At 40.4% G+C, this 15,615-nt stretch overlaps 1 protein-coding gene across 1 annotated transcript in view; it reads right to left on the reverse strand.

Moving 5' to 3' along the window:
* The window catches only part of znhit6 (zinc finger HIT-type containing 6), a 30,607-nt gene that overhangs the window by 12,327 nt on the left and 2,665 nt on the right, over positions 1 to 15,615 (reverse strand). The window contains exons 3-7 of the mRNA XM_037115476.1: positions 13,704 to 13,810; positions 13,431 to 13,516; positions 10,986 to 11,089; positions 530 to 598; positions 201 to 281 (exon numbers count right to left, since the gene is read on the reverse strand). Coding sequence (XP_036971371.1) covers positions 201 to 281; positions 530 to 598; positions 10,986 to 11,089; positions 13,431 to 13,516; positions 13,704 to 13,810 — 447 coding nt within the window. The remainder of the gene's footprint in view (positions 1 to 200; positions 282 to 529; positions 599 to 10,985; positions 11,090 to 13,430; positions 13,517 to 13,703; positions 13,811 to 15,615) is intronic.

Raw genomic sequence — 15,615 nt, forward strand, 5'->3', positions numbered from 1 at the left:
CTTTTCTTTATCATTATTACAGTAAATGAACAGTTTTTGGAAGTCGGACTGTTCAATGGACAAAAGAAGAACTTGGAAGACGGGAACTGGGAAATTGTGGTGACATTTTTTTTCTCCATATAGACCAACTGAATAATTGTTAGTCGCAGCCCTAAAAAGTGCCCTGTGGAACTTGCGAAGTGTTATCAGGCAAAGCTCACTTTTGTCGTGTCACAGGGTCAGACTCTGTAGGGTGGATATAAGGAGTCAAGATCTGCTCCAGGGTTTGCTTGTCAGACACCCTGAAAGAAGAACAAAATGTGAGAGAAAATACGTAAACGTTCCCACCCAAATCAAGTGAAATCATGTTGATAACTGTCTTTGTAAAGCATTAACAATCCTGAAGAGACACATGCAGAGTGTGGACCCACAGCACTACATATTGATCATTTGCTTTCTGTCAGCAAAACACTGGAGCTACAGCAGAGTAGTTTGATGCATACATCATCAAATGCAGGGAATGTGTAATAAGTACTTATGTGTAACTCACCTCCTCTGGCTGAACTCTGCACTGCTCTGAGGGAAAATGAGCTTCAGGTGCCACATGAAGAGTTGTTCTCTAAATAAGACACAGAAAGCTCATTTTTAGTTTCAGCTTATCAACAACAGCAGCGCTTGTTGCCTGCGGTTCAACAGAGACAGATGAGGTCACTGCTGCTCTCACAGTCGAACACAAATGTCCTTGTTTGAATTCAGAGCATAAAATGGATTCAGCCCTAATCTCTCCGAGACAATGCGCCTGGCCGCTTCCAAAATCTTGTCCATCTGTGTGACTGTGTGAGTGTAAGTGAATAAACCACAATCACCATGGAGACCGTGACATATACACTCAATACTAGGACACCAGCTGGTGGATATCAAATAATGATCACTACTTCTGGGGTAATGCTTTGGGCAGCAACTATTAAACGTGGTTGGGTTTTTTGTAGGGGTTGCTGGGCGTGCTCTACAACCAAACATTTATCCCCTAAACAGCTGCTGTGTTCACATCTAGTAATGTCATCATGATGCAGAAATAGCCAACAAAATGTAATATGTCAAACAGTTTGGGAGATACGAATAATAAGATGAAATTCAACCTTTACTCTTTGAGTAATTTGAATTTTGTCAGCCTAGTAACTGATATGACACATTAAAATACTTGTGATACTACAGAGAGAGATTCCTGCTCTGTGGATAAGAAAGAAAAACAGAAAGTTCATTTCTGCTGCTCCTGAGGAAGAGAGCTGAGTCTACTGGCAGAGGCATCAATAAGTCCTGCTCTCCACAGCTGTATACTGAGCATACCGACATACTGAGCTGAACCTAACTACAAGGACTTTGCGATGACCAAGACCACAGAATAAGCCATATATAGGCTGCAGCTGATTCATCAACTCGTTCTGCATCAGAGTACTAGGACCTTAATGGATCTGAGGGATGAGAGATGAAACATACGACCCTAATTGTAAGGCACATATGGGAGACCTTGTTATTAAGGCTTCGTACTCACCAAGAGAGATTTACAGCACAACTTGAAGGTTTCTCTTGATATTTGTAATACCAAGATCTCTGTATCTTTTTCTGAAACATCTAAAAAACTTGGACTGATCTCACTGATCTTTCTATTCAAGGCAAGAGTGTGTTTTATTTGGTCGACGGTCGCTATAACTTCCGGGAGAGAGTTGGAAAATGAGGAAGGCAGCCCTCAAACAAGACTAAATGAAACAATAAAACATAAAACTTTAAAACATTACCCCATCCACGAAAATTTGTGCAGAGTATTGTCAGGTAGACTGTCATTAGCAAAGGTGTTTGTTTCACTATGAAGGCAAAAACCCACATGATAAGCCATGAAGTCCATGTAGTACAAAATACATGCAAATAATCTATGATTTAATGGGTAAAACTGGGAACTTGACACTGCTTCTGAACAAATCACGACACATCACGAAAGCCAATAGAGTTCATCCTCTGAGGACTCTTAATGTGAGCAACAAATTTCATGGCGACTTATCCGACAGCTGTGTTGATAATTGACTCTGGATCAAGCGCAGACTGATGGACAAATCATAATGTAATGCAGCTACATCAAGGCTCTGATGCAGACACATCAGAGGATTTTGCGGTGAGAAATATGGGCACATGTTTGGACTGAAGATGAAATACGAATTTGACATCAAATGTATTTGTTAGTTCTCACATTTTCAGAGTAATAAGCATTACGCATTCAATAATGGATGCTTTTAGGACTTTGTTCTTATTTGCTCACTTCTGTGCTATCATTGTTGACAGGTACACAAGTTGCATGGACTATCCCAGCAAAAAAAAATCAGTTCAAATGTTTATATTCTGAAATTTCTATAATCACTGGCAATGAGCAACCCAACACTGCCACATGTGTTTTGACAGCAGGCAAGGCTCGGGTGCTTGTGAGGTTATTTTGCAGATCCAGATGGAAGCATTATACAACAACAGGGGGCATGTTTTTTTTGTACTTGAAAACAGTAACAGGATGGGTAGGAGGAGTCCAAAAGTGAAGAAGTATGTGCAGAATTGGCAGAACACCCAATGAAAGGTGGTTATGAGTTTCCACTTGGCCGTAAGGAGAGGGTGAAAGGGGTAAAGCTGTGGGGAGAGTATCGGGAGAGAAGACACAGGGCTGGGAGGGGATTCCCTTCATAACTGTGGGAGGTACCCAACACCTCTAACCCGTGAGTCAAAAGAACTTATGTGTTTTCTCGGTTTTGGTTTAGAGTTTCTCCTTTAGTGCATCAGGTCGTGCATGTGTATACGTGTGCAGGTGTGTGTGTGTTTGTATGTGCAAGCACATGAGGGTGGAGCACCAGGTGTGATGCCATTATTCTGTCATTACAGCAAATGGAAACTATGTCTTTCAGTGGAAAAGGGGCTTGCCCAAAGATGCATGCACTCATTTCAGGCAAGGCTACAGTGCATACCTGGGATAAGTGCCATCATTCATTGTTGGGGGAAAAAAAGAGGAGAGCGAAGCATAAAAAAGACAAAACAGAGGCACCACGAGTAGAGGTGCTGTGAATACCAGAACCTGCGGAAAAATATCAGGACACACGGCCTAATAGTCATTTAACAGTTATTGCTGAAGGGCCTTGAGCAAGGCAATTAAACTACAAAGGACAGCTGTGGCAAAAAGCTGGTTGTGTAAGGTAGTTCCACTTTATAACTGTGAATACAACTAGTACATTTCCTCTCGAAAACACGCCTGTTTACAAAGATTAAATGCTTAAACCACACAAAGACCATGCTGAAAGGTTTATAGCCACATAGGAATTCCATGCAATAAGCTATCTGCCACCTTACATGGCCTGCACTGAAGGTATTTTCTCCTCCAAGAGGGATTATTCATCAAACAACTTGTTTGACTGCAAGTACTAAGCCTCGCTAAAATACAATAGGATTGATACAAGGCCAGAATACAGTGGAAAGAAATGTAAACATGTTTCATTGCTACAGAAGTGATTAACTGCTTGTTTCTAGGGAGAAAACTGATTCCTTGAAATCTATCAACTCATGAATGAGCTACTGAATGGCTATCAATCTGTACTGCATGTGTGTTTTGTGTTTGCATACATACGATGAAGAATATTCTTAAGAGGCCACATTTGTTTTATGAGTAGCGAGGACAGTTTATAATTAGCTCTGGATGTAATACTGTGAGCTCCAGATTCTAATGTTGTTTCTTTGGTCTCTCCCATCCTGTTTGTACTGTCTAACATCTGCTATGTTTTACTGCTTCGTCCTGTTCGCTTTCAGCTGTTCCAGGAGTCATGTTTAGTTACTGCTGCCGAAAACACGCTTCCTGTAATGCTGCTCATCATAAATGCTTCTGAATTATTACATTTAAATAATGCAGGACTTCTATTGTGAAAATTTATAGGAAGCATGGCACTCAAATAGCGGAGCAACTTTATTAGTGGTGATTCTTCGATATTACGGCGGGGATCTGGACAAGCACATCACTGTTTTAAGACACACCTTGAAGCAGGTAGCCCACTTGTGGCAGAAGTGCAAATCCCTGCCGACACAATGGGAAACCTAACTAAAGAATGGAACTGTTTTACTCTTTGCTACAGTGCTTGCTATAAACACTGAATGCCTCTCTAGGGCCAGTTTCCTGACAGAAACATGGTGGTGCAACATGTGAGATATTAATGTGAAAGTTAAGAAATTTAAAATTCCCACAGCCCTGACTTCAAACTGTGAGCGTACAAAGACTTCCCTTTGGGTTTTAAATGCATAACAAACATCTTACAGAATCTTCACAGATAAAATTTTGGCCTCTGAAACTGAGTCTGAGCAAGTGTCTACATTCGTGAGGGAGACTAAGTAATAAAGTAGACTTGGAGGAGGATGGATGAATTCATTAACAAGAACTTGCTCGTGTTGGCGCATGGTTGATTAACTAAGCGACTGCAGTGCCTTTAACACTAGAAAGCCGAAAAGCCCGACTGGTGGTCTGGCAGTCAGTGCAGATCCATCTGGGCGGATTAAGGATTGGACTGCTCCAACAAAAATGCCACAAAATATGAAACCATGTGTCCCGTGTATCTACCCATCGGAGGCTGATGCCAGGATTTGGGTGGCAAGATGATGTCTGCAGAAAGAGATGACAGGACAGATGAGGGGACTTTGGGGCCTCTCTACTCAGATATAATAAATAAATCCAAAATAACCAAAAAGCCATGGCTGGATCCACAACCTCGGAGGGTGGAGTGGCAGAGAGGATGATTGACGACAGAGAGTGGAGACACAGATTACAGGCAGCTGTACGTTAAGACTCCTTCTTCGAGTTCTGGCTGGAGACTCAGTTGCTGGACAAAAGCAGCAATGTTTAAGTCATGGGATTGCTTTCTCTGAGAGGCTCATAACACACTTGTCTTCAATTCCATTAAAGCAAAAAAGCTGTGAACATGTGTGGGCTCTAAGTCTGCATGTGTACATACACGGAACAAGACTAATCTTTGACTACGCTAGCAGCTCCATGAGGCTATGATGCTCAATACTTGGGCAAAAGGATGAAAAGGGGAGACATTTTTCTCCCTCTTAAGATTCTTACCGCTATCGGGTTTGGGTCGGTGGAAAGATGACCTTCTGGTCACAGAAGATGCAAGTCAAATGATAACCCAGGTCATAAAAGCCACATTTCCATGGCAGGGACTTTCCCCGGGGACAAGGACCTTTGGAGCAATTCTGTGTGTTTCAACTGCAGGGACCAGGGTCTAAAGTACATTCTGGGGGTTATTATTTTTGCCTTGCATCCTTTTGTGGGTGAAGTTTGCAGCACTGAACAATTCTGATTGTTTGAGTACATGCAGCAATTTATTTGAGCCACTATTTTTAAAAATATGTGGCCACAAACCAATTTGTTTTTTTATTTATCATGTTATAACACATTAAAAAAAAGCATACGCCAGATGGACTGACAAGACTTGTTGATATACAGCCATGTGCAATAACAACAGCTGCTGCTCTTTCATAACTTTAACGGACTAATTTGCTTTATCTTCACGGGTCTTCAGAACGTAGTGGAAGCGCAGATGGACCCTTTTAGTTCCTTGAAAAGTAGTAACTGGTACTAATAGTTCTAGGTACTTTGGGTGGAAACGCAATTTAAGAATTCTCTCCTGGGGACTATGTGTGTTTGTACTAATGTCAATGTAATCCGTCCAACAGTTGTCAATATATTTCGCCAATGTAGTCGGCTTTTGGAGCCAAAGTATTAATGTTGTTGGCCAAACGTCATTAACACTGAAGTTTTTCTGTCCAAGAACAAAACTATGTAATTCATTCTGAACAACACATGGCAATAATTACAATAATTATTATTAAAATTAAGTTCCCAGACAAGAAACATGGCGAGTTTCTATGCTCTCTGTGCAGCAAATTCAGATTTCTGCTTTAATTTACAGTTTGGGAATTTCACTCAGAGCCACAAAGCAGCATGTAGCCCACAGCTATGTGGCCAATTGTGATGACAGCGTTTGCAACACTGATGAAACTGCTGCTTGCCATTCTGATGTGAGCTCTGCCTCTGATGGCAGCCAGCAGAGACTCTGCCCTGCGTCAGCACTGGTTAATCAAGCCAGTGGCAGCCAGAAGTTTGTCTGGGGGAGTTTCAAAAACATTTGACTAAAGCTGCAGCTGATTGTGTCATTTGAACTTAATTGCTGGAAAGAAGGACGTGACGCAAGGAGTCGTATACCACCATGAATTCTGGGTTGAAATATGGCTCCCTCTGCCTTAATCCATTTCAGCATTCATTCATCACATGCAATGTTTCAACACTCAAATGTATACAATGAAGAACAGTGATAAATGTCACATGTCATAAAACTGTTCATCATCCCACCTCATCTCCACTGATGTAGACAGAGGTGTGTATCTGCCTCCTTTTTTCTAATGTCACTGCTACATAACAGGTTTTTCAAAATTGCCTTAATTAACCTAGTTGAGGTTCTGAAATTACCTAGTTTTCTCATTTCTCTACTGCACTAGTCTACTGCACCTTCACAGTCGAGGATAACTGATATTTTCACTCTGCTTTGATACAAGACAATACCATTGTCCACTGGTGATGGCCAAAAAACACTGATCAGGTTTAAGTAGTTTTAGAGGTCAGAAATACAGCCACAAAAACATCCCTGTTCTGACTTTCACAATTCATGCAGAATGACTAAAGCATGCTAAATCTGCTTCAACAGCACATGTACCACCTCCTTTGCTGTCGCAGCTATAATAGATTCTGGTGACATGTGAAGAACAGCAAAACAGCGACAGTGAAGTTTGGTTGACACATGCATACCGACAACAACACGTCATCAAGCCAAGCAATGGTTGAAAAACACTTTGTCTTCATTAGTAGATCGGATCACATTTGCTGAATATCATGGCTATGTGTAATGTCCACACAACAACATGACAGCATACAAAAAGCAAGAAACACTTTAAAGGATTGAGGAGCTGCAGCAAGAAGTGGCTGATGAGGCAGTCAGGCAAGGAGTTCTTGATTTTTAGTGGATCAACCAGAACCTAAAGCTGTAGTGAAATGGAGGAGGAGGTGGTTTGTTTCACAGCTTCACTGAAAAAAGAGGCAAAAGGAAAAGTATGCTGGAGCAAAAATGTGTGAACTTTAGGATAACTGTATAAAAGGTTGGATGAGCTCAATTGGCATTTGAAAGAAGGGGTCGTCCTTCTCAATTATGATTGTAATCGATACATTTCAAGTGAATTTTAGAGGTCAAGTATATAATGTCCTCTTACTTTTGTCCCAAAAACTTACTGACGAGCAGATTTGTGCAGTGTGATCAAACCAATAGAGTCATGTTAGACAGCTACATGGCCCCATTGACTGGACTCATTTTTTCCCATGGCTCTTCTTTTGGACTTCAGCGACATATTGTATTGTGTTTAATGATGGAACCACATAGGCTATTCTGGTCTGGTCTGTATTCTAAGTCTGGCTATAGTCTACAGGGAATTTTAAAAAATGAGAAAAAGGCCATTTAGGTTGTAGACTGTGATATTGAGATTGTGCATCGTGATATTTAGGTTGTGGATTGTGATATTGTTTGGCCAGATAACACCCACAGCTTTGCAGCAACAAACAATGTCTCTATGTAGTTCACACTGTCAGATAATGTATTTGTGGGTGATAATGACTGTACTTCATTTGCCAAACACTTATTTTTTCTCTTATAGAATCAACAAGTAGCACTTTTTAGTTCAGAATTCTTCAACAGTAAATTAGGCCTCCTCTGACCTGCAGAGCTGACTGAGGCTGATTCCCAATAGATGACAAGCTGACCTACATGGTACAAATCCATACAGCTGCTCAAATTACTAATTATTTGAAGTTATTATAGAATTATGTTCAGTTATTATCAGTGTACCTGCCATGAAATGTGTTGTGCAGTCCACTCAAGCTGTCTATGAGGAAAATGCCCCTCCGAGCCAGGCTGGGGCTTTAGAAAACATAATTCCACCCAAACACAGCTACTCGCAATGTTCTGCCAAATGCCAGCTATTATGTGCTCACGGCTGATTTCAGAGGGACTATCAGTCTCCTTTCTGTTTGTACCTGTTTTTTTTAAAGTTTTACCTGCAAAAGGTGTAGAGAAAGCACTTGCATGGCCATTATTATGGGTACAAACATTGAATCAAAGAAACACATAAGTTCACACGCACATGCACACACCATCACCAGGCATGAAAGTCCTCTAGTCAGCTGTCTGCCAGTAAAGATCCTTCTCTGGCAGCGCGAGTGCGTAGCATGAATATGTCGCTAACCAGCTGCAGTCACACTGCTCACACATCTGCTTCTTATATTATGTACTTGGTACATTCTGAAGCACATTCGTTCTCAATCCCGAGCAATTCATTGCACACCTTTCATCCTATCCCTTGTGTCCACTTGCTGCGTCTGTGAATGGGACACTGTTGCGGTTAGTTGAAGAATCTTCGCCGTGAAGCTAACCAGACTAAACAAAGAAATAAGTCTGTACAGCTGGCCAAAGATTCCTCCACAGAGAGTGTAGAAGCAAAGGCATAAAGATTCTTCTTGTGTCTTCACTGGATCAGTTGTGGAAAATCAACACATCTCCCCGGTGTTGAACCGAAATAACTAAAACCTAACAAACACAAGAGGTTTCATCCAGTGAACACTTTCTGTCACCATCTGACAAGCGTTGAGCTGCGAATGGAGAGAGTGGGGTTGGGTAGGTGGGCAGAATGTGCTACTAAAACCTGACATAATGTTGCCTCATCCTGAAATGTGACATGCACGTTTAACTCAGCGTCTGCAAAACACCAGAGACAGACATGACAGAGTGGTAGACTTTAAGGATGGAAAAGAGGGTGGTGAAAGGGAGAGTAACAACATAAAACCAGCTGGAGGGACTGACAAAGGACTCTTTTAGTGGCAATCCTGATTGGCACCCAGTGTTGTCCCTGGGCATTTCAGGCTCGTAAAACTTTAATGTGCAGTTCAATAACCATTTTCCCCTCTTCTCCTCCTCTATTCTTCCACAGAGGGATTAGAGTGGCAGAACTCAAGTCTCAAAGGAAAAGGGAAAATGAGTGGCAGAAGGTTGTCCAACAAGGGAGAAATAAATGCCAGACATGAAAAGACCACCAGGAAAACTCAGCAATTGGACAAACAACCATGCAAAATAATTACTAACTACTTCAATGTCTAAAGTCTCACTGATACAACATTTTGCAAAATCATTAAACCAATGGAAAAACTTTCACCAGCCTTGCCGTTATGTCACTATGTGCATTAAGACTTAAATTAAACATCAAGTTTCAAGTCTCAGGCTTGTAACAACCAGCTTCAGTATGAGTATGAGAAATCGCTCTGAATAACTGTTCAGGTAAATGCACGGAAAGGGAAACTGACAAGGAAAAGGAAACCCCCTTAGTCTGTCGCTTAAGCATCCATGATTCCAACATATTCTCACTTGGAAGTGCCTATAGTAACAAGCGTGGTGTCAATTTTCGTCTTCCAATCCAGTGGTGCCGTGTGTTCAAGTGCAGCTTTTTGGCCATGAGGTGACAAAGGTCGGCTTTTGATGCAGCGAGGTCTTTCATCTGAGTTTGGTGTCATGGCCTTTAAGTTTCCTACATAAAGACGTACAGCCTCTGCTGGTGATTTGTTGTATTCATCTTTTTACACAAGGGTGGTGATGTGCGACGACCATGACAGGTTGTCTGTGATGTTGATCCCCAGGAGCATAAAACTGTTCATCATCCCACCTCATCTCCACTGATGTAGACAGAGGTGTGTATCTGCCTCCTTTTGATACTGAGCAGTAAATTGGTCTCCGTGAACCATTCTGCAAGATTGTCCATTTCCTCCAGACAAGAAAACTTGCCGTTATTTGCAATACAGCCTTGACATTCTATGATATTATCACAGAATGTGAAAACACCTAACCTTTGGCTTGAATCCTTTTTGGTCAGAGTCCTCTGGTAGCTTACAGATTGGCCATTTAACTGGCGTAATATCATTATGGAGAAGATGCACTGCATCTGCTCAATTATGGTTTGTCTGCAGAATGGAATATGGCCCCATTGATCCTCAGCAAGAAGAGTGCACGTGTGGCTCTGAAACTGAAAACATGAAAACTGAAAACAGAGGAATGACCACAACGTACCAACCTAACAATGTTGTGTCATTCAGCAAAACTACTCGAGGACGTCATGATGGCTGAATGAACCAATAGAAGGGATTAACCTCTGGTGAGTTCTGAAGGACACTGTTGTACACCACACCTTGACTGCCTCAGGTATATAGGTCACATCTAACAGACATGGTAAGCTCATTTTCACTGTCACATACCAGACTGCTACAAGATAACCTGAAAAGAGCAAGCTGCTGTTAGGGCTTAACAAGAGTGCCATCCTGTGGTAAAAGAAAACATCACTAATCAGAAGATCACTTGGCTCCAGACTGAGCATGACTGACTGACGGAGACTATCAGCAGTCTCAAACTGTTTGGTTGACAATTTAATCAGAGCTGCTCTGACGGGAATCCAAGCATCCAAACTTGGTGTTGTGTTATTTTTTACTCGTGTTTGCGCGACTGTATGTTTGTGTTCTTTCTTTTCTATGGTACTGTGAAATGCATGTGTGGGATAGTTGAACAATTAATTATCATTAACATGCTACCATCATGTTGTAGCCTTTTTTTCTTTTGTATTAAACAGATAATCACATTAGATTAAATTGGGCCACTCACTTCTTCAGAGTCTCACAAAGGTGATGAGCCTGGGTCACTAAATTACAGCTGCTGCTAAAGTGAAAAACTGTGTCCCTCTTGTACTAGGAAGAAACAGATTTGTCAAACTACAGTTAAGGACAACACAAATACTAATATTCAATGTTAAGTCAAAATACATTATTTGTATCCGAGTTATTTCATTCTTACTTTGCATAGAAGACGGTGGAGTTTTCTCTGCTCCTTGTGAAGGTGACTGGGAGGAATCTCAAGATGATGTTCATCTTTCTTGCACAGGATGCCAGCTTCTTTGCCTGGAAAGTAAAGATGATACAACTCAATATACCAGCAAAAGTATGCTTATCCATTCTGTTTAAACCTGGTAACACTGCAGAGTTTTAGATACATATTTGACTATACGGATGCTATCATTATTATACAATTTGTAGAATTAGATTGCAGTGGTTATATAACAAAATATTTATCTTCAATCTGTATTTGTTGGCAAAAAAATATTTACTGTGGTCAAAAAAATGTTTTTTTCTCCCACTTGCAGCATAATAAACAGACAAATAATATGTATTTATAACAAATAAACATACTGAGACACTTACATCATTAATATTAAAGATTTTGTTTGAGAATGTCTTTTTTGCACATGCACATTGGTATACTCTGTAAAGAGTAGTTTTACAGAAAAATACTGACAGTTATGACACAGTTAAGTCTGGTTTAATAGGGTCAAAACAGATCTATATTCATAACAACCCAGCAGTCATCAGGCACGTCTTTAATAAAGATCTCACAGCAGCATAAACAAGGGTTTAGCGAGACAGGATGTAACAGAGAGCTGCTATTCTTAGCTCTGAACAGATTTGATGGAATCACAGACTTGCTGGCATTCAGTCCAGTGGAAAAGTCAGTGGGGGGGGGGGGGTATCTTCTCTCAGAACAAATGGGTCTAAATATTAAACATCTGTTCTGCATCAATAAATCCAGCTATGTAACTTTCATTAACAATTAAACCAAAGATGATCTGAACTTCTCCTTACTGGCCTTGTCTTAATTAAAGAAGACAAGGCCTTTCCTTTCTGGCACTCATGCTGCTCCTTCATGACTTGAGATCGGCGGGTAGTGAGAAACAGTCAGAGATTTATTAAAAAGTTAGAGCTATACAAGGCTAATAGCAGTTTACTGCAATTTCAATGTTCTGGTGGAAACACAAATCCCAAAGCTCACAATGTGCAGAGTCTTTATCTCTTGCTGAGAACGAGCCTCATTATTCTGATTTGTGACCTCTGAAGCAGCCACTGCCTCTAAACATCTCATAAGAGAACATGTCTTATTCCAAAATATCAAATATCTCTGGTGTTGTCTTGTAGTTGCAATAAAGGTGAAAGTTGGCACGGACACTGAATCTTACGTAATTGAATGTCTGTGGTTTGGAGGTAACAGCAGTAGACATTGCATAACTACAGACAAACACTGTATGGGAGAAGCAAAACAGCACAAAAACATTTAGATGATGGTGAATCTTCTGTGGTAAAGCTAGAGTTTTATACTAGCATTGTTTTCAACTTGGAAATCTTATGTCTATCAGGTATCTTCTATTACACAAACATGGATCACTGACATGAGCTAGCGAACAGTAAAACTCCTTCACCTTTACACCTACTCCCAAACTTATCACACAAATCACAAATGTATGCATTGTGTGCACCCGTCAAGACGGTGCTAAAGACTTCTTGTTTGAATTCTCTGATGAATCTCGTCCACCAGCAGCGGAATTTCTGTCCTGCTTTAGTTTGGATCTTCTTCTTGTACACATTTCAGAAATGTTACGATTTTTTTCTGAACTGTTTAAATGCGTGTTGGGGCATTTTCATTCTGTGAGGCAAGTCAAGCATTCTGTATAGTTATTATTGTTGCTTTAATTACTTCTACTCAAAACTTTTTTTTTCACTTTTGGGTCTTTGCAGTGGCTCTTTTCAACATGTTTAGTAGTTTGAATAACACAGGCTCTGGTCTTCAGATGGTGTGGTCAGTGTTGGGTCAGGCTGTTCTTGCTTTGGGTGAAAGTGTCTCAGTTCATAAGAAATCTCAGAGCTTTTAAATCTCCCCATATTAACTTTCAATTTAGCTCAGATAGATTCTTCAGCACTCAGGAGAGCGGTCTTGGCTGAACAGTTATGAACTGTCGCCTTCTGTTATAGCTAACACATGAGCAGTGGTGACAACAATGAGGAGAGAACCATCTGTTTTTGGTTCTTGAATACCTGAGCAGTTCACACTGAATTTCAGGAACAACAACTTCTGAAGAATACCTTACATAATGATGTGGAAATGTTCACATATACAGTATATTTCTATTTCAGATAAAAAACGATTTTGAAATTGTTTTCACCAGCTAAGCAGTTCTGGTAACCGACCAAGACTTTCTTTTAAACATGTCAAATGTTGATTATTATCGGGATAGCATGACACCATAGGTAGGACCGTCTACCGCTTCACTTGGTTACGTGTGTGCATGAGATAAACACAAAGGAAAAACTGTTTCACAGAGCTGCTAGAGGTCAAACACTTCACAGGGAACCTTTAAGGCATCCTGCCCAACATTAAGCACATAAAAATAGTTTAACTTGTGAATGTGAGTACCTTTGAAGTGGTACGAGGAGTCCGGATGAGACTGTCTCTGGTGGCACCATCAGCAAATCGTCCTGTATCCTCCAGAAACCTGTAGTCTACAGTCCAGGTAAAGGACAAATTGTCATGCCACTCACACAATAAAACAGCCTGATGTAAGCACATTTAAACTGCAAACCATGTCAAAACAATTTCCTTAAAATTCAACAGTGATTAAATAGTGTTGACAGTATTTTTGCCTTGTTCAGTTCTTCCTAAATGGGAAGGCGTAAAGAAGCTGCTCACCACTAAGAAGTGCCATTTCATCAAAGTGTGACAGGGGCACAAAGGTCGTTTTATCTCTAACTCCACTGCATCCCGAGTCATCCTTGTGTTTACTCACACACTGCAAGCTGGAAAATAGACACAAGCAGAAAGGTGTTAGGTAACACTTCAGTTCTTTAAAAGAATTTGGTTTGGCAGCATTTCAGCTTTTTCAGACAGTGGAAAAAAAAAAAAGAAACTGGACAAAGAAGACAAAATGCAAAAAATGTTTTCCAAAGACTGCTGGTCTGCTAAATTGAGACAGACAAATATGCAACAATAGCAGACTGATCCCAGACTAACTGAAACAAATAACTAGCGCTGCGGCTGCAGGTGGACAAACACTCCTGGATTTCCTCCATTATCTAACGAGGTTATCATCATTCCAGAAACATTTTAATATCAGTGAGCTGAGAGACAGATCCAGAGAAAACAAGCTGCTTTCGCTGATACTGATTTTTGTGGACTGAATCCACCAGTGTACTATCCAAAAAATAAACACGGGCCCAAAAGAAGCTGACAGTATCTGTGCTCCACATCCATCCAAATGCTTAGTGAAACTCTTGGATAAGACACCGTCACAAAGGTTAGATCAAAGATATTGTGGAAAGAAAAATAGTGATATGGTAACAAGAACACTGGATTCACACAAGTCCAGCTGCCAAATTAATACATTTGTCATGTCTGCCAGGAAAAAAGTGTCACCAGTTAAAACAACCAAACAGGGATGTCCAATACAATTATTAACATGGTAAAAGAGAACAATACACAGTTAAAGTTTATCTAGCCAGTAATTAAACAGCTCACTTAAGCCTACTTACAATGTTGGATTAGCAACACGTGAGCATGAGACAGTCTGGTTAGCAGTTGGAATGATGGGGGATTACTACAGGTTTAGGATATTTATACATTTTGTTCTAAGACAGTTCAGTCATAAAGCATTAACATGTCTTATAAACGGTGGTTGCTAACAAGTAGCTAAAATGAGACTACAGGAGTTGTCATGAACTTTGAATGTCCTCACACCGAACACAGATACTCATCTGCTGACTAGTCCATCTTCACAGGCCGACTTTTACTGGGGATTCTTCAGCACAGCTGAGGTCGCTATTGGGGAATTCAAGTACCGCTTATAAATTGAGACTTTTCACCTAATATTCTGTGTTGCTGTCATTTCAAATCCGATGCCTGCAGTGATCCATAGGAGCATTAATTGACACGCTTCAATTGAGGCCCATCAAGTTTGGCCTTCAGTGTTAGTTAAACCTCTGTGGAGCAATTGAACACTCAACTGAACTGACTTCTACCTCCTTCACCAGACCCCGATATAAAACTGTAAATAGTTCATAAAACTGTGTAATTCATCTATAAACATTATTAAGCTACTCATTATAAAGTTGCAACTGATGTTTACAAGCCTATAGAATTGCTTACAAAATGGTTTATAAATAATTCAATTGTTTGGTGTCAGTGTAATTACTAAAGTTCATCAATTGTATATTTAATGTTGTTAATGATTGTTATAATAAGCTGTTGGCAGACTCTTCCTACCTGTAATACAGCCTTTTTACATCATCATGAAGCAACTTTTATGAAATGACTTTTAAATGAATCATTCTTCCAGCACCTGCTCATCTGCACTTCTGACTGAAATATCTTAAAATAAAACATTACTGAAGCTTATGTGATTATTCATACATGCCAGTATTGGCTTTCAGAAACATCTTACAAAAACACATTAGAAAAAAAAAAAACTTTAATCCCATTTGCAGGCACTTGCTGAGAGACAGGTATTTGGCCAGAGTCAGACGAAGAAAGTATGTAGAAGGAATGCTGAATGATGCCCAAAAACAACAGGGAGCCATGACAGAGAGGAAAGGACATCCCCAAGCGC

The sequence above is a fragment of the Acanthopagrus latus genome, chromosome 11, assembly GCF_904848185.1.
Source record: "Acanthopagrus latus isolate v.2019 chromosome 11, fAcaLat1.1, whole genome shotgun sequence".
Taxonomy (NCBI): Eukaryota; Metazoa; Chordata; class Actinopteri; order Spariformes; family Sparidae; genus Acanthopagrus; species Acanthopagrus latus.